The 24,456-nt window shown below is 42.0% G+C and overlaps 1 protein-coding gene across 3 annotated transcripts; it reads right to left on the reverse strand.

Moving 5' to 3' along the window:
- Window positions 1-1,071: 1,071 nt before the first annotated feature.
- On the reverse strand, window positions 1,072-21,471 carry atxn7l2a (ataxin 7-like 2a). Of its 3 annotated transcripts, none has more exons than XM_051414991.1 (10): window positions 21,314-21,469; window positions 20,192-20,260; window positions 18,325-18,664; window positions 16,991-17,247; window positions 15,618-15,700; window positions 11,346-11,557; window positions 9,022-9,202; window positions 7,881-8,002; window positions 3,317-4,277; window positions 1,072-1,530 (listed from the first exon to the last, which is right to left on the reverse strand). In XM_051414991.1, exons 1-10 carry the CDS (start codon window positions 21,441-21,443, stop codon window positions 1,513-1,515), a joined length of 2,373 nt encoding a protein of 790 aa, XP_051270951.1. In that variant the 5' UTR covers window positions 21,444-21,469; the 3' UTR covers window positions 1,072-1,512. The 3 variants fall into 3 exon arrangements, with proteins under 3 accessions (XP_051270951.1, XP_051270954.1, XP_051270952.1); XM_051414994.1 differs by lacking the exon at window positions 21,314-21,469 and adding an exon at window positions 19,557-19,671 and having other exon boundaries at window positions 20,192-20,258; XM_051414992.1 differs by lacking the exon at window positions 20,192-20,260 and having other exon boundaries at window positions 21,314-21,471.
- Between the last annotated feature and the right edge of the window lie 2,985 nt (window positions 21,472-24,456).

Below are 24,456 nucleotides of genomic sequence, written 5' to 3' on the forward strand. Positions count from 1 at the left end.
TATATTTAAAGTACACATTTTATGTTCTCCAGTATCAAAGGGCTTAAAAAAAACACCAGTTACTATCATCACTATCCTAAAAGAACATTCCTTCTTTAGTATGTTATGACCCCCCCCCCCTCCCTTTTTTTTAGTATGTTGTGCTTGCCACTGTTTTGCATAGACCTTTATCACAGCAGCCATTTTGACACAATAGGATAAACACAGGTGTTACCAATGACACAAATTTAGGTTTTAACAGCCAAGGTTCTGCTATTGTGGATGTTGGCTCACTGGAAAGACTTCTATACCAAGTGTAACGGAACCTCAACATAATTCATAATGCCTGTGTTTACCCTTCTATTTCATGTTTGTTTTTGTTACCTTAGAATGAGCGGTTTTTATCTACAGAGAGAGCGGGTCACCTTTCACTTGAGTTTACGCTTTACAGTACAAAAAACAAAACACTGGCTCTAGATCGGCCAATCACAGCCACCGTAGTTTCTCCCTTACACTTGCAAAGGAAGGGTGAAGCTAGTGAGTTGCAATCTGCAACCACACTGCTGGATGCCACTAAATCCTACACACTGTTTACACACCTTTAATGTTCATCATTTTAACCTCGTCAAAGCTGCAAAACTCAGATGCATTCAGAGATGTTTTTATTTTGAGATGTCCTATTGTATTGTTTTTTCTCAGTTAAAAATAATTACTGCTGTTGCAGCTGGCGTCAAATTACCTGAACATGCTAGATGCGAAAGCAATCAGAGGCTACCTGGCTCTGTGCTCTCTTGTTGTGTACCCAGGCACTGTTCAAACCTAAAGTGGATGTGTATTTTAAGTTCTACTGGGGATCCAAAAGTTCATGTCAGGCTGAATTTGGGGGAAATTTTGAATAAAACGAGGTAGAAGACATTTCACTGACTGTGAGCATCATTTAGATTGTAAAACCAATTTTTGTATGTGTGCAAATACCTGGCTAATAAAAGTGATTCTGATTGAGTGTGTTGGAACAAGCAGACAGAACATTACTGGGAGACTGTCATACACTGTTAAGAGTTGACTAAACGTTAAGAAAATGGGCCACAGAAACCAAGTGTAAAGGACATTTTTAATCCATTTTTATAAACCAACATATTTAATTTAGCAGCATAACCGGATGGTCTTGAGGTATTTCTAAATCCATACTCTGAATTTTATCCCACCCTCCCACTCCCAGTTCTCCCTCAGACATTCATCCAAACAGATTCACACACCAACAGATCCAACTCTGCACATACACACAACCTGACACACACATACTTGAGCGTTTGCTCAAAAGACACACACACACACACACACACACACACACACACACACACACACACACACACACACACACACACACACACACACACACACACACACACACACACACACACACACACACACACACACACACACACACACACACACACACACTTGAGTCCTGTTGTCTCAGTCTTGGACTGAGCAGAGCTGGCTCCCTCATAGTGGCTTGTAAGGCAGGCACACTTAATGGTGCAGTTTTGGCTGTGGGACAAAAGAAAAATTGGAAATTGTTACTTCCATTTTGATAACTGGTTTGTATATTCACTACAGAAATGTACAAAATTGGGTACAATTAAACAACCTGACATACATGGTGTCAGAAAAGTCAGAAGAAGAATCAGATGGCTGGAGAAGACACTTCCCTTGTGTTAAGCTCATGTTTAAAACCAGACAATTTTTGTCAATTTTGGAGATTTGGGAGAACTGTACCAAAATCTGAGAGTGTACCTTTAAATATAACAAAGTCACTTTATATTCTGGTTAGCTTTCAATTTAAAATAGCTGATTATGCTTCAAGCTGCTATTAACTCCAACAGCGTAACCGTGTGGAAGAACAGTAACATGTTCTTTTTAAAACCCAACATATTTCAAGACAGAGTTATTGCAGTCCATCTATCATCTGTGAGTGTTACCATGGAAACACCACTCTAAGCTGAGAGATAACTTTGGGCAGGGCTGCCTAAAGTTTTCCCACCAGATGTTTATAGCAAAAGAATATTTTTTATAATCTGAGCACAGGGGCAGAGTGAAGAGATCTCAGAGTGATAACTTCTGTTATGAATTGGCGCTATACAAATAAAATTGAATTAAATTGAAGCACAGGAAGTTTTCACAAGTTACAACTGACCATTCTAAAGTCCCGCCCCTTTTTGCTCTGTGCACCAACAACAGTTGAGCAAGCCTCGGTCAACTTTCTCCTTTCCTGTATTTAGATACGCTATATGTATGAAAGCATTCGCATGTTTCTCCACTCATTCAGGTTTTTCTTTCAAATTGTCACAGGTCTGTATATATAGTTAGATCTTAAGTTAGCTAATATTAGCAAAATGTTAGCTAACTAACAATTGATGAAAATTAGCTATCTAGCCAGCATGGTGTTACCATTTGCTTTCAATTGTAAGTAGCTAGCCAATGAGTATTGAATGTTATCTAGCTAGTTAGCCAGTGTTTTGGTCAACTTGCTAAATTAAGATCTTTTATCTTTTAATCATCTTCAAAATGTGATCTTTTTGACACAGAACAACCGAGCACATAGCAAATCTAAGTACAGGAAAGGAGAAAGTTGACCGAGGTTCTGACCGAGGGTTGCTCTACCAAAAAGGGGCGGGGCTTAAGAAGGGTCTAATGTGAAAACCAGCCCACAAAGCACCAACCACATGTTGACATAGTGACTGATTTTCATGTAATTCTAATATATATATTTTAAAACATTATGTAAAATTAGTTAGAACAGGTATCTTTTTCCCCAAACATAATTGTACTCAGACAATCTGTTACTAACAACTATTGTTTTGAAAGGTGGCTCTGAAAAGTTTGTAGCTTGCCCTGTGGCAGAAGACAGCAGCTGTAGAGAACATAGATTCACAACAGTTAGCAATGTATTCCAATGGGGACCAAAGATTGTTTGATAATCAAAACATAACTTAATTGACTAACCTAGGCTAACATCTACTTGGTTAATGTTTGTTTATGCCTACACCTGCATTTGACTTTTCAAGTATATTTTGGGGAACATACAATAGAACTGTGTCATACGCGCATGGAAAGCAGTTAGCTGTTTGTTTCTTCGTTGAGGTAAAGGAAGCAGCCACAGGTCATGAATAGATGGTAAGAAAAGAAAAACAATCAGGATCAGTGTTGCGTTTGTCAGATTGGCAGGGTTCACCATCTGCCTCTTCAGGGCCTGTAGAAACTTTACAGCGGCTGTTGTTAGGTCAGCTCTACAACTTTAAACTATCAAATAATGTTTCCTGTCCTCCAAACTCACCTTCTGTGTGCCCAGTTTCTTCTCCACGCCCCCAGCCAGCCCCCCACCTTTACTATCCTTCCAGGGGTAGAAGTTAGAGCGTGGAGAGGAGGTGGTGGTGGAGCTGGAAGAAGAGGAGGGCAGGCGGTGCGCTGAGGGTTTGGAGGATGGCGAGTGCTCCTCCATGCTGCCCCCCTTGCGTTTCTTCACCAGCCCATGGTGCTCAAAGCCCCTCCCGCTGCCTTGCCCGTGCAGTCCTGAGTCCCCCACGCCGCCCCGGCTGTGGGAGTTGTTGGTGGCGGAGGAGAGGTCTGGGGGCGAGGAGTGGCCCAGAGGAGTGTGAGTTCGTCTGTAGGTCCAGACTGCCTTGGCGGCTGGTGAGTGGGACTCTGAAGGGGAGGGCTGGGGGCGGGGTTTGCTGCTGGGGGAAAGCGTGCCATTGGTCTGTCCATGTGGGAGAGGAGAGGGAATGGGGGGTTTAGAAGAGGAAGATGAGGAGGAGGAAGAGGCAACAGAAGGTGGGCGGCCCCGGTCCTGGAGGACGATGCAGTTCCTGTCGGGGCCTGAGTGCTCCCCTTCTTGGGATGGGGCCTTCCGTTTGCGGAGGGCAGCGGCGGCAGCAGCCTCCTCTCGTAGCTTCAGCATCTGCTTGCTGGGACGCCCCACAGGGTTCTTGGGTCGGCTGGGACCCACTGGACGCAGCGCCACAGGCTTACTCTGAGACACCAGGTGACCTCCACCGACGCCGCTGCCACTGCCGCTGGAGTTCTCTGATTGTAGGGCCATCTGGGGTCTCCCTGGACCACGACTGGAAGAGGAGGAGCAGGAGGATGCGGTTTTGAGGGAGGAGCTGATATGACTTCCTGTGCGCACCTTAGAATGTAACGAAGAGGAGGAAGTGGCGGCTATGGAAGAGGGAGACGAGGAAGTGATGGTCTTGGCAGAGGGAGGTGGAGACAGGTCTGTGGCTTGAGGTATTTTCCTGGATTTAGAGAAAAGAAATCCATAAATCAATCAACAGACGTTAGATCAGACCAAATTTTCTAAATTGCATCTTCTAAAATGTAACATTCTATGACAGAATTTTGCAAATGTGTTTAATATTTGACAGATTTCATGCCAACACTGTTCAAGAACTTCAATTCAATTCAATTTTATTTGTATAGCGCCAATTCATAACAGAAGTTATCTCAGGACACTTTTCAAATAGAGCAGGTCTAGACCGAACATCTTTAAAACTTCCTTCAGCGTTAGAACTGAGCATGGGATGTCAAACACACTGACATCCCATGCTCAGTTCTATGGGGATGTCATTGTGTTTGGACCAATACAGGAGTGGTGTGCACTATGGCTGCAGCTATCCATTATTTTAGTAATTGAGTATTCTACTGATAATTCCATTGATTAAATTAAGTAATTGTTAAAAGTTATCCAAGAGCAATAGTAAATATACACAAGAGAAAATAAGAAATGTGTCTAAAAAATGAAAAACTAATACTGGTAGTCAAGTATTTTCAAAGTGGGTAATGAGTACTTTTGCTTAAATAAAGGGTCTGATCCTTCCTCCACCCACAGCCTAACTGCACTGTGTGTTACCAGCCGAGCCTTCCCAGGTTTAGTCTGGTGGGTTTCTTATGGGAAGTGAGTCTTAAATGAAGGGTGGTTGCGTTATTTGAATCAGCCATAATGTGTGTTCGAAAAGATCAGTAGTTAGTGAAAGGCTGAACAGCTACAGCAGCTAGTTAGCAGCTACAAGGCCCCATGCTGTTGGGGCTAGATTGGTCTTACAGCTGACACTGTACAGAGTTTTTGTTTTGTTTCAGCTTGAAAAGATCCCAAACTTTGGACATTTTGTCGTTTTCTCTTTAATACCTCGCTATGTTCTCTCCAAAGAATGTTGTGTGACAGTAATAATCATCCATGCAAAACAGTGCGCTGTATGACTGTATATAGTGGTATGGATTAAACCAAGCTGCGATGCAAGGCTTTAGTAAACACGTTACTCGAGGAATCGTTTCAGCCCTACAGTACACAGTGTGGTTAACTTATTCAGATAAGATACAATATTTCTTGAATAAATCTTAACACTGTTATTTATTTGAATACAATTTTAGTTAAAAATCTGTTTATTTTAAATAAAATGTTTTGATGGTTGACAAGAGTCAACTGAAATCATAAACAGCATGCATTAAACCCAATTCCTGTTGACAGTAACCACACCAAATCACTGCTGTGTATTTTAGGCTTTAAGTAACATAGCAACAGTACTTCTGTGGGTTGCTACATTACATTAACTCTCACTGGTTGAAAAGTTCTCACCAGCAGTTAAACTTGGTAAAACAAAATTGGTTAGAGTCAAACACGGCTTCTCTCATTGCACCACGAGAGTAGCAGACTCTGCTAAAGTGAATAAATCAATGACACAAAGCAGAAAACTCCACCTGTGCATCATCCATTATTGTCATACACAATAACACCATATTGGGCATTACTGCAAGTTCCTGAACCACTTTTTATATTAAAGCAAATTAAACACTGCTGCATCAACCCCTGTGCAAGGCTTCTCATGGACCACAATGGTGGTATTGATACAGTATTGGTCTGACCAATCTATATAAAACATTAGGGCTGCACAATTACAGTAATATAAACTGCTAAATAAAATATGATTCATTAGTCTCTCAATTTTTGTGCTTTTTATACTTTTATATTTCATATCTTTGGTTGTATATCTGTCTTTAATATTGCTGGGTGGAAGGCATACTATTTGTAATTTGTTTTATAAGAAAAAGTTCAAATCAGAGCTCAAAGTCCTACACTGTCCACCCAATATGTGAGAAAATCTTGCCAATCTTAATATAGTAAACATACAGTAGAAAGTGGGAAACAATCTGATTACTAACCAGCCATAATGAAGCACAGATTTGGAAGTAACTGGGTTACTGAGGGCTCTGATGTTCTGAACCCAAATTCTACCAATGAGATTTTTTCTGAAGTGAATAAATCAACGTAAAAGGCAGATATTCAGGGACATTTTTTTCTTACTGCCAACTTCACAGACTCTACACCACTGCTATTCCGGGCAACAGAAAACACCATCTGCTTCATCTATTAGTGACTAAGCAGTGGGTTACACTCAAGTTTATCTGCTAGTGTTACCAATACACAGCATCTGATGTAAGTAGCCCTCATCCATTTACAGTGGGAAGAATCTACAAATTGGATAAAGGTGGAAAGTGAGTGGTACACTTGGCCAATTATTATTCACCACCATTGTAAACACAGCACTGGCGATTGGTAAGTTTCAACTGTGCAATCAGGATGGTGGTAGAGCCACTGTTGTTAAGTAGCAGACAATTTGCATTAGTGGGCTGAACATTTGTAGCGTGGGTATGTCACCCATCTGAAAGCTAATTTTTATCAGACATTAAAACCAGTTCAATATACTGGGCAGGAGGCAGAGCCAATTCTGGTCCACTGAAACCTTCTGGTTTGCTTTTTTCAATGGCTGTGTAGGTTTGTGTAGAAAAATACCATCAGTAAAACACTGTTGTATTTTTACCACCACCAAAACCCTTTGAAATAATTCGGCCTTAGCCAGACACAGGCTAACAACCTCTCTCCACCACCAAATAGGAAGCTGCGAACCAGGTACTTAATTTGGTTTTGGCGAAAAAACACTGTCAGACATAAGACGGTCAATTAACAGCATTATAGGTTGGTGTTAAATTCAGTGTGTATCTGATCCACCAACCGGCACTTTTACTGATAAAATCTCTTGAAACGGTCCACCTCTCATCTCTACGGTCTTTTCCTACTGAAAGAGTGCAGAGACAACGGAGGCTGAACCAGTTCAGTTGGTACAGAACAGTTTCGTTCCAGATTATATTTATTATTGCTTAAATTGACAAGACTGTTAATGTATGCCACCATTTAGCTCGTGTTTCTAGAGTGACGCGTTTTTACAGACATGTTAGGATATTTCTTAAAGGGAGTTTGGCAGAAGGAGCTTTTAGTTAAATTCAAACTGCTAATATGTATAATTTTGCATGTTTTTGATAAGGGTGTCTGTTGTTAGGTATTAGTTTGATTAATGCTTTAATGTGTGTATTGATTACTGACGCTGGCTGATCAGGATCATTATTGGCTTATTTTACTTTCTTATTTAGTTATTAACAACAGCATGGTGTGAATCATTGCCCTTTTTAAACTACAACACTTAATGGTGTGGGACCAGACTTCGGGACTACTTCTGAAAGATCTTGCAGTGTGTGACCTCCTGTTGCTGATCAGTCAGTAGTGTGCAAACCACATTGACTTCAAGCCTTCCGATTACAAGACTGAAAGTTGTGTAGTGTGAACTGCAGGGAGATATGATGATGATATTGAAACTCATGCAGTGTGTTCAAGGCAAGAGAAGCATCAAGAAATGGAAAATATATAAAAAGGTGTTTTAACTATATAAATGCCTGTGAGAAAAAATAACCCGTTTTTTTTTTCTTGCAAAAAATTCTTAAGGATTAGCACCATAAAAGTAGAAGAAAGCCAAAAAGGCCAAGCAGAAATGTGAGTTCAGGTTTCTTACTTCCAAAGATGGGCGCTAATGTGCTGCTCCAGCATGCTGCTAAGAGCCGACCTCAGGTGGTGAAGTCTCCTGTCAAACGTGTAGATGCCGTGACCCAAAGCATGGCTGCCAAATGAACAGACCTAGAGAAAGAATACTTGTTGTAAGTCTGTTATAGGCAAGTGTCCCCTTTTATTATCTGTACCTGTGGTGGTCAGTGGTGGCTTAGAAACACCCTGAATTATTCTGTGGCCACATAGTTGCAGTCAAATCACATTTCAGTGGTTCTGTGTTTTGATGTATTTCTGGGTAGAACAGGATAACAATCTCTGCAGGGAGTGACTTGAAACTGCAAACAACATAAAACCACCATTCTTTGACATGTGACACAGTTTGAAATTTCCACTGTCCATACCTTCACTATGATATGGGACTAATAAGGAATTACTAAAATTAGGACAAGATCACAAAGACAAGTCTCTGATAGTGCTGTCAGTATCAGTCAGGTATGGAAAGCTAACCCCCACTTTTTCCTGCTAAGGACGTGCAGCAGGAATAGCGCATTGGTCCACTGAGCAGCATCGCTTGCACAAACATGATTTTACGTGATCAGTCCTCACAAGGAAAAGTTACCAGTGATCTTATCACAACAGACAACGTCTTCAGTGTGCAACCTAACACTTGTAAGCCTGAGGCTTTTTGGGACAAAAGTGCAGTGTGATGACACAAAATGGGTTTGGAGAAAAAAAATCCCTGAGAAAAAAAAAAGCATGGCAGAGGATCTAGTATGCTTTGTAGTTTTGTTGTTATGATGGATGTTAATATCGACTTTTAAACAATGATATTTTGGAGAAGAAAAATGATGAAATATGCCTACAATAGTTCAGACAGTTAATGTGATTTATTGTTTTGCACATCAGGTGGTCTATGGGATAATAATGTTCCTCAGTGTCTGCTTCACTAGCATGTTCTGGTATTTGGGGAAAGCGATTTCTTTCCAACGCATAAGCCGTAACAAGTTCACTGTATTGCAGGGCCATATTTGAGTTTGATTTTGAGACTTTCTGCCCCCTAGAGGTCAGAAAATGCTTGTTGCAGCTTTAAACAAGTCTGAACATTTTTTATCATTTCTCACTGTTAAACCGAAGCGAAAACTACTCACCGCTAGTGGTTTGGGATGTGCAGCAGAAGACGAGAATTCAACAGGCTCGTCAGGACTTTCTGCCTCACTTTCATCACTGGAAATTCGTCCATGAACAAGAGGCGAGGGAGCTCGGAGACTTCCCTCATCCTGCCGCTGCTTCTCCTCCTCTGGGGAGCTCTCTGACACAGCCGTAGGTCGACTGTAAAACAAAAAAATTACGCTTGTTGGTTTAAAATATACTGCACCTAGTTATAATATAAAATATACCGATGCTCACTATCCAATTATGTAACTTTTCTGCCTTAAAAACAGCTTCACTGAGTTTTTCCTGAGCCCCTTATGCCTGTTCTTGCACTATGTCACTTTTTGTTCTAGGTCTGAACAATTGCATTACACTTTACAGCAGTAGTCACACACCACCGCTGAATTTGGAAGTTGGATCATATTTTATGGAGAAAATGTTTTGTGGTTTTCCCTCTGATGTCCTCCAGCTGCTCTGCCTCAACTCTGTGATGTACAGTTTCCTGATGGACAGTAAAGAAACTTCTGTTAAATGTGTCTGCTGTTCCGTGTAGCTGTACTGTGCTGGACGCCAGGGACTGGATACCCAGAGCACCAGGGCTGTGGTTGTGTTCACACTGGTAGCACCAGAGCTTTGGACCACTGGGAGGAGGATGTTTTCAGGGGACAGGGGAACGCTGGTGGAGAGTGGCGCCAGCATCACGCCAGAAGAGAGTGGTCAAAGTAAATAGGCTCAAAAGGCTCCTACGGACACAGCTAATGGCAGAGGAGGACAGACCGAACGCTTAGAAGACGCTGATGGAGGAAGCTGAGAAGAGAAAAGGTGAAAGAAGCCATGGGACAAGAGTAAATGTGGGCCTGACTTTTAGTGGTTGGCGAGAGCTTGGTGAAATAAAAGGCTGCAGAGAGAGCAAGCTGGCCTTCTTGCTGTTGGACTAGTCAGTAATATTAGCTGTTTGCTGTGTCTTGTGTTGTTGCACTTGCTTGATGTTTGGCTGTGTTGAAAAGTAATTGACTCACTAGTTCATCAAATGTACAGCTGTCCATATTTAACACAGTGGTACTGCACTCTAGAGCTGGGTGAACAAAACAACATTGTTCATAGTGTTGCTTTAACTTGCTCCACATCAACATATCTCATTGCCTTTGGTTGCATTTTTATTTTCTTGTTCCTACTCATTGTCAAGTTATTAATTCAATGATGTTTGTATTTAGAGAGAGCAAGGAATATACAGAACACCGCACAATATGAGGGAGCGTGTGGAACCACAAAGAAGTGAAACTGAAAGTAGCTATATTTGGTGATTATGTAATTCCTTGTAAGTCTGTGGTTTAATAGCGAAGTGACTGAACGTGTGAACACTTGTTCAGTAGATTTGCCACACACACACACACACACACACACACACACACACACACACACACACACACACACACACACACAGTATGTTAGGGAAATCATTTTTACCAAACTTACTTGTGCTCCTGTCTAGTTTTCACTAACTGACCACACATCACTGCTACAAGCCAAATTATTTGTTTGATCCACTAAGGTGGTTAAAGAAACAACTGTTATTACTGTGTGTGTGTGTGCGTGTAGAAAAATGTGGCTGCTTGAAAAGATTGTCTTAAAGCTGCAGTAGGTAATTTGTGTGAAAATAACTGTTAGATTTGCTGAAACTGTCACTATATCCTGACAGTAGTAAATGGTAAATGGACTGTACTTATATAACGCCTTTCTAGTCTTTCGACCATTCAATGCACTGTACACTTCATGCCACTCACCCCATTCACACACTGATGGCAGTGGCTACCAACTGCTCATAAGAACGGAAACTAACTTTCATACACACTCATACACCGATGCACATACATGAGACAGATAATTTGTAAAACAATCAGGTTCCTCTGGCTCCTCCTAGAGCTCTGATTCAGTAGGCTTGAAGATAGTTGATGGTGAAGTCTCAGAGTTGGTATTTGACGATCTGGGAATGAGACTCAACAATCAGCTATCTTTCTTGCCTCTGATTGGTTGTTTTCGTTCAGGCCTGGTGGATTCTTGTAAATGCCATCAGGAGCACTAGGAGGAGCCAGAGGAACCTGATTGTTTCACAGATTATCTGTCTCATGTTCTACTGTCAGGATATAGTGAAAGTTTCAGTGAATATGACAAAGTCATTTTTACAGAAGCTACCTACTGCAACTTACTTTACTTTTATCTGCTTTATCTGGCAATGGTTTACAATGTCTACAAATGCCCTCGCCTCACCATGCTCACCGTATGTATGCATCACTAGCTAGCTTCAGTAAAGCCCACCAACCTGAAAGCGGGGAGACTGGCCAGAGGTCTCCTGCAATGTGGAGCCCCAGCCTGCTCCCTGGGTGCCTCTGGGCTGGGGGACCGTCCAGTGGAGGAGCCTCCATCCAGCGACTGGGCCCCTTTCTCACGAACCTTTGTCTTGAGTTCTGCCACTAGCTGGTCAAAGTTCTTGCTGCGGCCCACCACCTTCCTCCGCTGGTGGATGGAGTGGATCTAAGGAGCAGGACACAGGATACAGTCAGTATTTCATTTTGTTTGACTTAATTTCAAGTAAATTGCTAAAACTTGTATCTGGTTAGATTGTAGACTGGCATGCCAAGCTAGAAGGTTGGATTAAAGCACAATATAATAAGCCTTAATATGCTTAACTTGAGGTACTGTCAAAGAGCACTGCCCAGCAACATCAGTGTTCTGTACTTTGAACAGGTTGCAGCAGGGTGCCACTTCCCTGCTGCCAGACACCACCAGTTTTACAAAAAACCTGCACAATAAGCTACAGATTCCACTTACTCCAATGTCATCACCTAGCCAGATATAGTGGATTGTAGGTTATGACACAGGATAGCAATGACATGATTGGTTAGTGAAACTCTGCAGTTTTGTTTTTTAGCAATGTTATTGTACTGGGGCGGCTGTGGCTCAGAGGCAGAGCGGGTTGTCCTCTAATCGGAAGGTTGTTGGTTCGATCCTGGCTCCTCCTGCCACGTGTCGAAGTATCCTTGAGCAAGATACTGAACCCCAAATTGCTCCCCAGTGTGTGAATGTGTATGAATGTTAGTTTGTGTTCGATGGGCTTTTCCATCACTGAGTGAATGTGTGTGAAAGGGTGAATGTGGCACGTAGTGTAAAAGCGCTTCGAGTGGTCGGAAGACTAGAAAGGTGCTATACAATTCAATTCAATACAATACAGGTCCATTTATCATTTACCATTTACACAGAGCGACAGCATGGCAGGTTGTAAACCTTACAAACCAAGTCTTAAAATGACCACAAACCAAATGTCTTCATGCATAGGAGTTTGATATAGGAGTTCAATGTGGTGCTGAACTGCAAAAAACAGCCAAATCCAAACCAATGTTGGCCAACTAATATCATAAAAGTCGAACAACAAAAAGGGAAATGTTGAGGTTATGATTAGAGATGGTTGGGTAAGGGTTCAGTGTCATTTAAGCTAAGGTGACAGTAAGTTAACTGTGGGGGGGGGGAATACACAAGAATGCATGAAAAGATCCCCCTCAGCAAGCCTGAGACCCATCAACGATTTCATTCCAGTGTGTCCAGACAGTAACAAATCTTCCAAACTAGTATAAGCAAAGGTTTTTTATTTTTGGCAGTACAAACCAAGTCCCTTATGGTGCCAACTTCAGCCCATTTGACTCTTATTTTAGGGTGTATGTAGCCTTGGAACCAGATTAATCTGCTGTTTGTTTAACATGGGGCCGGTTTTATATAGTTATATAATGATTGACAGAGGAGTATCACCAGTCCTCATTTAAAAAGTCACATGTTTCACTGCTCTGATTGGTTGTAGGTCTACCCAAATGAGTCAGGCTGCAGGTCCATCAAGGGCAACATGGCTCACGAAACAGATAACTGTCAAACTAGCCTCGGATGTTCTCAGAAACACATTTTAGTGGACCATTTAGCTGAAGTTAAAATGACTAAATCGATTTGAGCTTTTGAGTTTATCACTCATTTCCCCGCCTAAGCAAGATTTTTCCTAAAGAATCATCCCAAATTCTAATGGTATTGTGTTTTAACTTGACTTAAAAACAAATGATATCATTAGGTTAATTGGTGGCCACTGTTTATTTAGTCAGCTCAATAGTTCATGTGGGGGTCACAGCTTTGTGCGTTAGACGTCCCACTGTTTTAACAGAGCACATGAAGGCGTACACAGAGCAAACAAAGGATCGAGTTTTAAACAGTTCATCCTTCTCATTAAAACATCTCTGGATCTGTTTTTGCTTGGAAAATCCCTGATTAACCTATCAATTATTTTTGAGTATTAACTGATTTATTCTATTAATTGAAAACAGAAATTACATTTGACAACGACAAGTTATGTCATCAAGTTATTTTCAAAATTCTTTGCAATAAAATCAAAGAGACAAAAAAAAAAAAAAGTAACTACGCCACAACACTGGAGAACCTGGGGCCAGCTAAAGCTTGATATTTTTTTAATGACAAACGAATGTTCAACAAATTTCTGTCAGAAAACTAAAACAGGAGCACATTCAAGGGGCTTTATCCAGTAGCACTACTGCGGTTATCACTGAACTCATACATCAGTGTTGCTTATAAAACACAATCATTCTAAATGAAGAGTCTGAATGACTACACGACAAGTCTCCTAGTAGCAGGTGGGAGAGAAAACACAGCCACCTACTGAGAGTCTGTTCACCTCACAGAGCAGGTAGAAGATACAGGCTGCTTTCCTGCGTGCCTTTCCCGTCACTCCTGTCATTTCCTGTTAATCAGGTCATCCTGTCTGCTCGGCTGGATGTGGCCTCTCACACTCACTTCCTCCTTCACACACCAGCCACCATATAAGGACTCTTCCTGTGCTGGGAGCCATTTTCACCGCTCAGTATCAGTCAGTGCTGATCAGTAACAAGGAGCAGTGACTTGATTCAAAAACACCTAACCTGAAAACCAGTGTTATGGCTATTTTTTGATGATGGTGATATAATTACTTTCAAAGCAATTTTTAAAAACACTGAAATGTACAAAGTGTAATAGATCCAACTCACGCTAACACCTTTACACAATACAAAGAATCTATGGTGGAATTCCAGATTGACAGAAGATGAGCAAGAGGGAGGTGCTGATAAATCTATACTGCAGGACCATGAGTGGATTTGAAAGCAAATTACTGGCATAAGATTTTCTGTCTGGGAATCAGTGCAAATTGACTTGAATTTATATGACTGTCACACTACTGGTATTGGCCAATTAGTGCTTTTAAAAGTCAGTGCAGTTCAATAATTGTTCAAATCATATTTTGGTGATAATTTATGTCCATAAATACAAGTAGACAACAGATTAAAAAAGGTAAAGGAAGCTTCCATATAAAGGCTCACTAAATGGTTTAATGAGTATGAAAATGGTAAATTTGCTACAGACCCCTATAGGAGATAATGGAGTAACGTGTTAAATGAGCACTCTACGCCACCATCATTAAAGTCCACGTGAAATAGAAAGCAGAGTGCTGTTGCTGCATTAACACGGCAGCCAGGGAGGGACTTGTTGCGGTAGGCAATAACACTGAATGTGTGCTACATCCCCCCCGTCAGGCAGCTATAGCGGTCCTATTATCTGACTCTGCCAGACTGGGAGCTCCCAGTGAACAGCACGGCCAGACGGCGACCAAATACAGCATTCAATGCCAACGGAGGACAGTTTGACGACAGAGAATAAAGTACCAAAGTGTTTGGGTTTTTTGCCGGGCTTGGCTCGTGGCACCCAGGGTTGAGTCAGCTAATGTTAGCTGCACAAGCTAACTACAGTTGCTAACGGCAGCTAACATCCAATTTCATTTAATTTCCCAAATAAATAATAAAGTTGTGTTTTTGTACAGTTACCAGTGAGGTCTGGCCCCTAGAACTAAACTTTGCTGTGTGTCGCTAAAAGATTAACGGGTGAATGTCATGATATTATGAATGAAATTGGTTGGATCACATGTACTCAAGCATGCTTTACATTTTGTGTTACAGGAAGAAAAACATTATTGGATTTCAACATAAAAATACATAGAAATAGATTTGTTAAAGTTTTTGGTATATATTGTTAAATGACTGGGGATGTGATCTTAACAAGATTAATTTCATATAATCCAGTCTTTAGAAATGAGAGAATATCTTTTGGAAGAAGGTTGTTCATTCTTCCAGTAGAGTTCCACATATTTGGAATCAATCACAAGGAGCACTGAGGCTGTTCATCATCCCCACTCTACCATAGACATATTTCTGTTTGCTACTGATCTGATAAGGGCAGTGTCAAAAATATTATCTGGCTTGTTGGGTGGGTTGCTGTCTGAGTAACGACAAGACCACAAACTCACAATCCATTTCCTGATGTGTACTAATTGGGTCAAAAGCAACAGGGACAGGACCAGACGCTGAAATTAAGCCTCTCAACCTTTTCGCTGAACTACACAGAGAAAACACGAGAAAAAGGGAGACATGAGGAAGAACAAATGCAAAGACATGAAAATGTGACGCAGAAGAAGTAGGGCATTAGGCTGGTGAAGCTGAGTGTGTTTGGAGCTTACATTGCATGTCAGGAGGCGAGTGCAGACTTTCTTTCTGTCGGGGTCAAGGACGCCACAGTGTTTGTCCAAGTCACATTCCCTCTCTGAAGACACAGAGAAAGCATCTCAGCTACATCAGACAGTCAATGAAAAATGTAAACATTTCAATATTTCTGTCTATACAAAGTACTGTCAATAACGCCAACAAAAACTTTTCAATATGTTGCAACCTAGATGTTTTTGACCACTGAACACTATCTACTCAGGAGGAAATTCAGCTGCATTTTTCCGTTGTCTCTTGGTGCAGATACGCTTTTACTTTAGTCAGTGCAACCATCTACCCAGGCAGTGTCACAGCTTCCCAACCAGTCAAACTGGACACCCATTATCACCACCTGAGGCATCTTTTTTTGGTTCTAGTCTATGCTCTTCTATTTTACTGGGTGACTACACAGCACTAGTGTTCCTGAATGTAGTGAATGAGTAGGGCTGCACAATATGGTAAAAACATATCACAAGGTAGCCACGCCCTAAAGCATACCCTGCTTTATGGTCTATTTTACTATAAATGGGACCATCATTTACTAAATGAACATCGTGCTGTATGGAAGTAGACTGAAACTAGAGACTGAGACCATAAACTTATTAGGAAACTGTTTAGTGTGAGAAAATCAACTCATTTCTCCATTAGACTGCATGGTATCGTTCTTTCATTGCAGCCAATGGAGCTCCCCCTGCTGGCCATTACATAGAATGTAGGTTTAAGATACTTCCGCGGTGGCTTCACTTCACAGACCCAGAAGCTCTGTCCGTTATATATACTGTCAATGAGCTTGTGTCCATCCACAGTAGTTCGGACCAATCAGCGTCAATCAAAGGAACTACTAGCAGCTACAGCATGAGCTATGGCCGTGGTTTAATGCTAGGTATGCTATGGTGGCTGCTAAAGAGGTTAGCGTAGATGCTGCTAGCATCAGTTCTATTAGAACTGAAGAGTATTTCTTCACTGAAAGAAGAGCAAAGAACCACACTGAAGGATTTTCTCCATGGAAAAGAAGTTCTCTCGTGTTATATGATTCGCTGATCTGATTGGTTGAAATTCGCCCATGATAGACAGCGAGAGGTGCTTCATCCAATCACCTGCCAAGTATTTTTAGAAAGTGGCTGCACTTTCCAAACAGATTCCAACGACGACTTCCCAGATGGTTCTGTGTAACAAACCATCTGGTGCCGTTAGGTCAGCATTTATAGACATTGACAAAACTGACGCTGCTGCTGTCCTAATATATTACCCATGTAGACGCTGTGTAAGGCTGCATTTTCAGTAAGACGAGCATCCATCCTTCAATTGTAATGCTTTACATATCACCCAAATCTTTCCATTTTGTACTCACTGGAGGCCACTTTGTTGTAGGGTCTTGGGATTCGGTGGCCCGGCACTGCAGAGGCCAGACAGGAGTCCTTCCTCTGGCTCTGGGGGGAGGGCCTGTCAGTGGGTGAAGGTCTACCGGGCGGGGTGCCTCCATGCGGCCAGGGCGGATCTCTGAGCGATGGAGGAGGAGAGCTCATGGGGGGCTCCAGGGGTGGCGGCTGCTTGAATACTGACGACTCTGTGTGGCTGCCGTGGGTGGACTTCTCCAGTGGGGAATGTCTGGTTGATGGAAGAGGAAGGGCAAGTGCAAAGTTAACTAAACAGCACTGCCAAAATTAAAAGAAACCTTTTTGTGTATGTGTGTGATAAGATTTTTTTAAAGCAGGGTTCCCCCCCCTCAAAAGTGAAATCTGCATTTTGGCTAACTCCCTGTCCATTCTCACAGTAAGCAGTCCCCTCCCTCCTCCCTACGTCACCACACTGACATTCTGCTGCCTGCCCTTGAGGACCGCCTCTTTATAGAGTTCTCTCTCCTGATTGGATAAAGTGGAAACGGATACCAGAAGCTGTATTCTGTCAGAATGTAGAGCTATTTAACACTTCTTTCAACAAAAACATATCACTTACAGCACCTTTCAACTTAGTGCATTGAAACGTGTGAAACACTTTGAGGATGGACTGTAATTCCAATGAACTTATCACCATCATTTTTACTAACTGAAAGGAGAAGCAGTAACAATTTTCACCTACATTTGGCTGCTTAATATCAGCGTTTTTACATAGTTGTTTTTAACAGTAATAGGCAATTAAGGACCATTACATTGTACGTCATCATTTCATAACCAACGTGTAAAAACAACACATTGTTCCATTGTTTGTTTTTATGGGGGTTGTGTGTTGGGCTGTTTCTTGGCAGGTATAGTAACCTCCTGACGTCAACCTCGCGGTGATGACAAGATGTCAAGACGTTACTTCCATTGGTCAAGAAATAGTCCAACACATAAATCTGCAAGGCGCCGTTTGAACTCCAGTTTTTGTATTAAACAAATGATACATAATGTCTTAAGTGAGCTTTAGGGATGCTGATAGGCAGATTTTGTGACCTTTGGACAGAGCTAAACTAACTGGCTAATAAGGCTATAGGTCTATGTTTACCAGACAGATATGAGAGTGTTGCCAATTTTCTCATCTAACTTTTGGAAATTAAGTGAAAAAGCACATTTTGCAACTTGTTAAACTAATGCTTTTAAACAAGTTCAGTTCTCAGGCCTACACACAAACACAACCAAAGGCTTTTTATATGTATCAAAACACAGGACTACACTTCCTCCCCAACTTGCCCCACTGGGTTCTTACCGGACTCCATCCTTGGAGTTCTTGGAGTGTCTGTACTGGGGTGGTGTGGAAGGCGAAGGCGGGGCCACCCGTATCTGCCCGACGCCCTGGCCACGGCCCTCCCAGGCTGAAGCGGAAGCAGCATTGGTCCCGTGGGAAGGAGAGTGGCCGTGGTGGGGCCTCTGCTGGGGCTGGGGTGCAGGAGCGGGAGAGCGCAGTCGGGCGTAAAGCTTGGCCAGAGGGCCGTGCCTCCGCTCGCAGTGCTTTTCGAATGCCTGCGGCTTCACCACTTGGCCACAGTGGCTGCACACCACCAGGTAGAAGTCATCGTGGCCCGGGTAGAGGCCAAAGATGGACATGTCTGGGAGGATAGGGGAGATGAGGAGTGATGAGGAGAGGAAATACAACGGACAGACACAGGAGACGTAACATGGCAATGTCACATTGTGGGGGCAGGCAGGTAAAGATGGTAGATCTTCTCACTTCAAAAGTACTTTCAGAGTTGGACAACGGTGTCAGAAAATACCAGTGAAATCAGAATCAGCTGGTAAATGTCATTTGGTAACCAACTTCATCAACTACCCATCAAATACCTGTAGCCCCGTACAGGTACTGTACATTGGTGGTGCAGTGGTTTGCCATGGGGACTTGTTGTATCTTGAAGTTTGGATGTTCTCACACTGTCTGAGTAGGTGAATTTGCCCGTAATTGTGAATATTTAGCGGTCTATATATTTAAGTCAGCCTGCCATAGACTGACGATTGGATGAATATATTGGCTATTGCCGATTGGCTGAGTCATTAACTGGTTGGGTTTTTTAAGTGATCTTTGTCATTTCACTTTGCTCATTTAATTGTCTGCTTCCAAAGGTTGAAAGCCGCTTCATTCAGCGGCACAGTAACGTTACACACACTGATCGAAACTGAGTTGCTGATTGTTGAAACCGTTTCTGTCAAGTTTGGATGAACTGTGTTATGATGAGTTAACAAGGCAATTAAGCCAGTCTTAGTTCAATAAAAGAAGTTTTAAAGAAAATCACATACAGAAGGTGTACGTTTGTGTTTTTCTGTTTAAAGGGAAAGTAGGTATTATGTTTCCTTTCTTTTTGACATTTTGAGAGTTTAATTTGTTCATAAAGCTGATGGCATGCTCAAATATATCAGCTTTCGCAGGTAGTTGGGCTGACAGTGGCCGGTGGGAAAACTTTGTCATATTGCCTAACCCTACTCTGCAGGATGTACCCACCCTCTTACCTAATGTGTTAGACTCCAGCCTCCCATGCCCCTGAACAGAATAAGCAGGTATAGCTTAATGGATGGGGTGGGTGGATATTGATCTGGCAATTTGGGGATTTCTGTAAAACATAAACTGAAACAAACCATTCAATAGATGTAAACTAAGTGAGAAAAAGCAGAGAAAAAAAGAGAAGACTTTAATTATACACTTTAAATAAAATCAAATGTGTGGACCCTAGTTCATTCTTCTTTATCATCACTTTGCTTTGACTGTGAGAAGATGAACATATTTACACACACACACACACACACACACACACACACACACTAGTCCTTTTGATTTATCATGTCAGGCTCAGACACGCACACATAAAGACAGCTGCTGCTACACAATGGCAGAAGGTGCCCAAGAACAACACTACCCAGGCTTTGATTCTAGCCCTGGTCTCTGCGGCGAACCGGTACCTCCATTTACTCACTACCTCTGGGCAAGGCTGGAAACCAAAGAGAAGCTGAGGCACGGTTGATTGAGGGTTTACGGGTCAATGTACAAGCACAGTAATGCAAGCACTCACAAAGAAGGTTATCTTGGATGTTTCCCCAAACAACCACAGACTTGACTGTGTCTTGTAGATGATGGCGTGCAGACTTACCCTCCTTACTGAGTGACATGGCCTCTGCAGCCTTTTTGCCATTCTTGCTGCAGTCGTCCACATCGGGCCCTGAAACATCACACATGACATACGTGTTCAATATGACCCTCAGGAGGTCAGATGTTTTCCAAAAGTTGGATGTCAGGTTCATCAGCAAGACAAAGCCTGACCTTACTCCACAAATTGTGCACATGAACAGGCCCTTAAGCTGTGTTATATAAAGGACTGATTTCAGGTCAACTGCTTCTCCACTGACTGCTGCTGGTCATTTGATTTCTTGTCATTTTTGTAACAGTTTGTCAACAACAACAAGTAGCGAAAGGTATTGTGTGGTACAGGAGGACTTTATTTGATAGTTATGGACAAAGTAGCACTTGGAGGGATGCCAGACAATGAGTGAGCGCACATACTTAAAGCTGGGAAGGGCAAGAGCACTTCTGGGGCTGAAGTCACACATATGAGACCTCCTGCCGCACACAAATGTGGACATGAGTTAAATGGAGGCGGCGACGCTGGAAATCAAACGGTAACATTCAAACGAAGCGAAAAGAACACAGAGTAACGTTAGCCTATATCAAAGGCTGGGCCAGCATTTACATGGTGGCAACAGCATCAGACTCCTCCTCCGTCACCGGTGTCCACTCTCAATCCTGCTGCTGCTGCTGCTGCTGCTAGCATTAGCACGCTAACGCTAACTGCCTCGTCGTCAACGGCTAGTCTGGCTTGCTCGCTAGCTAGCTAGCCTAGCTTTCCACGGCAAGAAGTTGCTCGCCCAACCATCCACACTAGCCTCCTTCCGCTCTGATGCCACCGCTGCCCGGCTGCTTTCACTAAAACGGGACGCATCTCTGAGACGCTGGCAGCTTGTTTCATGGCCACAGCCGTAGCACACACACTGTAATGGATATATCTGAGTAACTAGCACTTATTTTTTCTTGAAGACAGCGTATGCAGTGGGACCCGGGAGAGAGCAACATGTTACCCACCCAGCGCTAGGACCCGGCAGGGTCTTTGTTTGGGTAACATGGTTAGCTCTGTCCTCCGTTTCCACGAAAATAAACCCCGGTGTTTTGGTTAAATGGCTTCGCAGCTGCCGGTGTTTGCGTCAGTGTGCTTCCTTACCATCCGCTGCCGTCACACCGGCCCACTCGGCCCAGGCAGTCCAGCTTTGACCCACGAAATCATCGAGGCTAGGCACCCGCCGATCCAGAGCAGCCATTACTTTTACTGCGCGTTCACGCACCGCCATCATCACTGCGCGGCAAGCAACTTACGTCATATTTCGCGCTCTCGACAGGATAGGAACTTCCTGCGTGCGCGTTCTTGGAACACCCACACACACGCACACACACGCACACACACAACAGGGGCGGATCTAGAGGAATATTCATGGGGTAGCAGAAATATCTGCTGATTTAATCACAATCACATATATCAATAGTTGCTTGGAAAAGTCACCGAGCTCCCGAGGGGGGAGACAGACAGGGGGAGACAGACAGGGGGAGACAGACAGCAAAGGGCCACAGGTTGGAATCAAACCCAGGGCAACTGCAGTAAGGACCTCAGCCTTTGTATATGGCCCCAGACATCTATTGCACGTCAGTCTTTCCTAGGAGGGCATCTCCCCAAGGGCGGATCTAGAGGGCTAGCAAGTCCTAAAAGATGCCTGACCCCCCCCCCAAGCTGTCACCCAGTTAGGTGTCAAATGTATGTAACAACATTCATTTAGATTCTTTAAAAATAACATGTTAAAAAATGGAAATGAATGTAATGATCTGTTATGGCCACATTCTAGACTCAGTTCAATGAAAAAAGACGTGTATTTGGAAAAATGTCTGAAGATTTAAAAATAAAACAGTTTATTGATTTCTAATGCCACCTATAGATATTTCTATTCACTGCTTTACTAATGTGCCACAATACTGTTGGTGAGTTCAAATCTCTTCATTTGGGAGCTTTTCCGAGCAAATATTGATATATGTGATTTTTGTGATTAAATCAGCAGATATTTCTGTCACCCCTTACACTCTCCATGAAACCCTCTGGACACCCCATGAATGTTTCTCTAGATCCGACCCTGGATCCCTTCTGTGTGGTGTTAAAAAGGGGGGAGTTTTCCCTTACCTGAAACAAGGATCCAAGCAATTCTCTATTGGACTGTATTATAGTGATATGTTTCTGTCCCCTACATGTCTGTAAATGTGTGCAGATAGAACATTAGAAATAACTCTTTACATACAATATTGGATTGTAATAGAACACCGCCACCAACAGCAGCCTCAAAAGTTACCATAATGATCGAACACTTCACTGTAAAAGCACGTTCATTCAACTCAAACTGATTACATCGAAATTTTTAATTTAGACTAACTAAACTTTGTAAGTTAAAAAAACATTCTTGATCAAGTAGCTTTGGTAATTTTAAGTGACGCTGACATCATTTTGTAATCTTTATGTTTACTGTGAAAACAAAATACCAAGGAAAAAGTAATTAATCGGGAATGTTTCTTTAACTTGTAAGTTATAAGGTTTGTATACAAAACTAATTTAGTGTCACTTAAAATTAATTTAGAATATTTTTGAACTTACCTTACCATTTTTGATGTAATCATCAGATCCGTGGGGGGAAATTTGTTCCCTACAGTTGTTCCACTCACACAATGTTAAAGAATAGTACTTAAATACAATATCTAAAACAATACATACATTTAATAAAATGGAAAAATAAAAATGGAAAATAGAAATATAATAAGAGCCTATATACAAAGTAAATGTAAATGTAAACATAAGTATAAATAAATGTAATCTTTGACAATCATTTTTTTTTAGGTAAAATAACTCAGCATGTTACAGTTTTCTATGAATGTTATAAATACAGATTTGTTCTAACTGCCACCATCACCAACTGCAGCACAGTAGCCTACTGTGAGCTCCTCAGAGGCCCTGGCTACAACAGTGCAAGTAAACTATTAATGTTATTTACATATCCTATGTAAACTTCTTTCCTGGTTCAGACAGACTCTTTGTCTCTTCCTGCTCACAGCAGACGTGAGTCACTGCACTGACATTTACCTGTGTGTATGACTCATGTCATCAATCATCAGTGACATTAGTGCTGGGTGGGACAGTACAGTAAGTGTGGTTCAGCCTATATTTGTACATTCATGCAAATACATATATTGTCTCCACCAGTGTTCGGCAGTAAGGCATTATGAGCAATAATATTACTTTCCCCAATAATAGCTGGTACAAATAATTACTAATGAATTTCAGTAATAATATTACAGTTACCCCCCAAAAATGACTAGTTACAATATTACTTTTGTTGTCACGCCCAACTTATTTGGAATCTAACAATCTAGTCCAATCTGACAGAACAACCTATGCACAACGTACACTACCCATCGAGTACCGCCACCAACCCCCTTTTTTTCTTTGTCTTTTTTCTTTGTGCATTTTCTCCATGTCCTAATGTCTCTGTATTTATGTTGTTGTTTTGGTAATTTCTTTGGTTTTGTAAATTTTCTTGTTATCCTTGTGTTAAAGCATACAATTAAACAGCAAGGTCTCAGCCTTGATACATGGGGCGGCAGCTCTACCAGGTGAGCTATAGGGCACCGTATAATATTGCTTTTGAAAAGAGTAACAAGTAATGAGTAATAAATTACATTTTTGAGTACAAGCCCAACACTGGTCTCCGCTGAACAAAGTGGGAGAGTGAATGATCTTAAATGATCAGAAGTCACAGGTCCACACACGTGAACACACCTTCCCCTCTCTTAATCCCTGTAAGTGGTTAAGCCTCACACAGCTAGTCAGAGCTGCAACTCAAACACAGTTCACCACAAAGACGTGATGTAACTGTACATCACATTCAGGTCAGGTCACCATACACCAAACTCTGGGGAAAATCTGTGTGGAATAAAAAGTAGCTTTGTCTGAAAAAAATAGAGATGTGTTTCCTAGAAATGCTGACGAACAATATTTGAATTATGAAAAAAGATGGGATTAAATACTTTTGGATTTATTTGGTAGTCACTCAAAGTGATTTCTCAGATTAACTAAATCCGAGATAGGGGCGCACAGTAACTCACCTGGTAGAGCACACGCCCTGTGTAGGAGTCCTTACCATAGCGGCCAGGGTTTGATTCCAGACCTGAACACAAGCTATATTCACAGAGCCTTCACTCTGATAAACAGCCTCGTCCTGCATTAGAAACATTCAAACAACCAAAGAGCTGATAGAACAATGAGAAGTAATCACT

The sequence above is a fragment of the Dicentrarchus labrax genome, unplaced genomic scaffold (genome assembly GCF_905237075.1).
Source record: "Dicentrarchus labrax unplaced genomic scaffold, dlabrax2021, whole genome shotgun sequence".
NCBI classification, from domain to species: Eukaryota; Metazoa; Chordata; class Actinopteri; family Moronidae; genus Dicentrarchus; species Dicentrarchus labrax.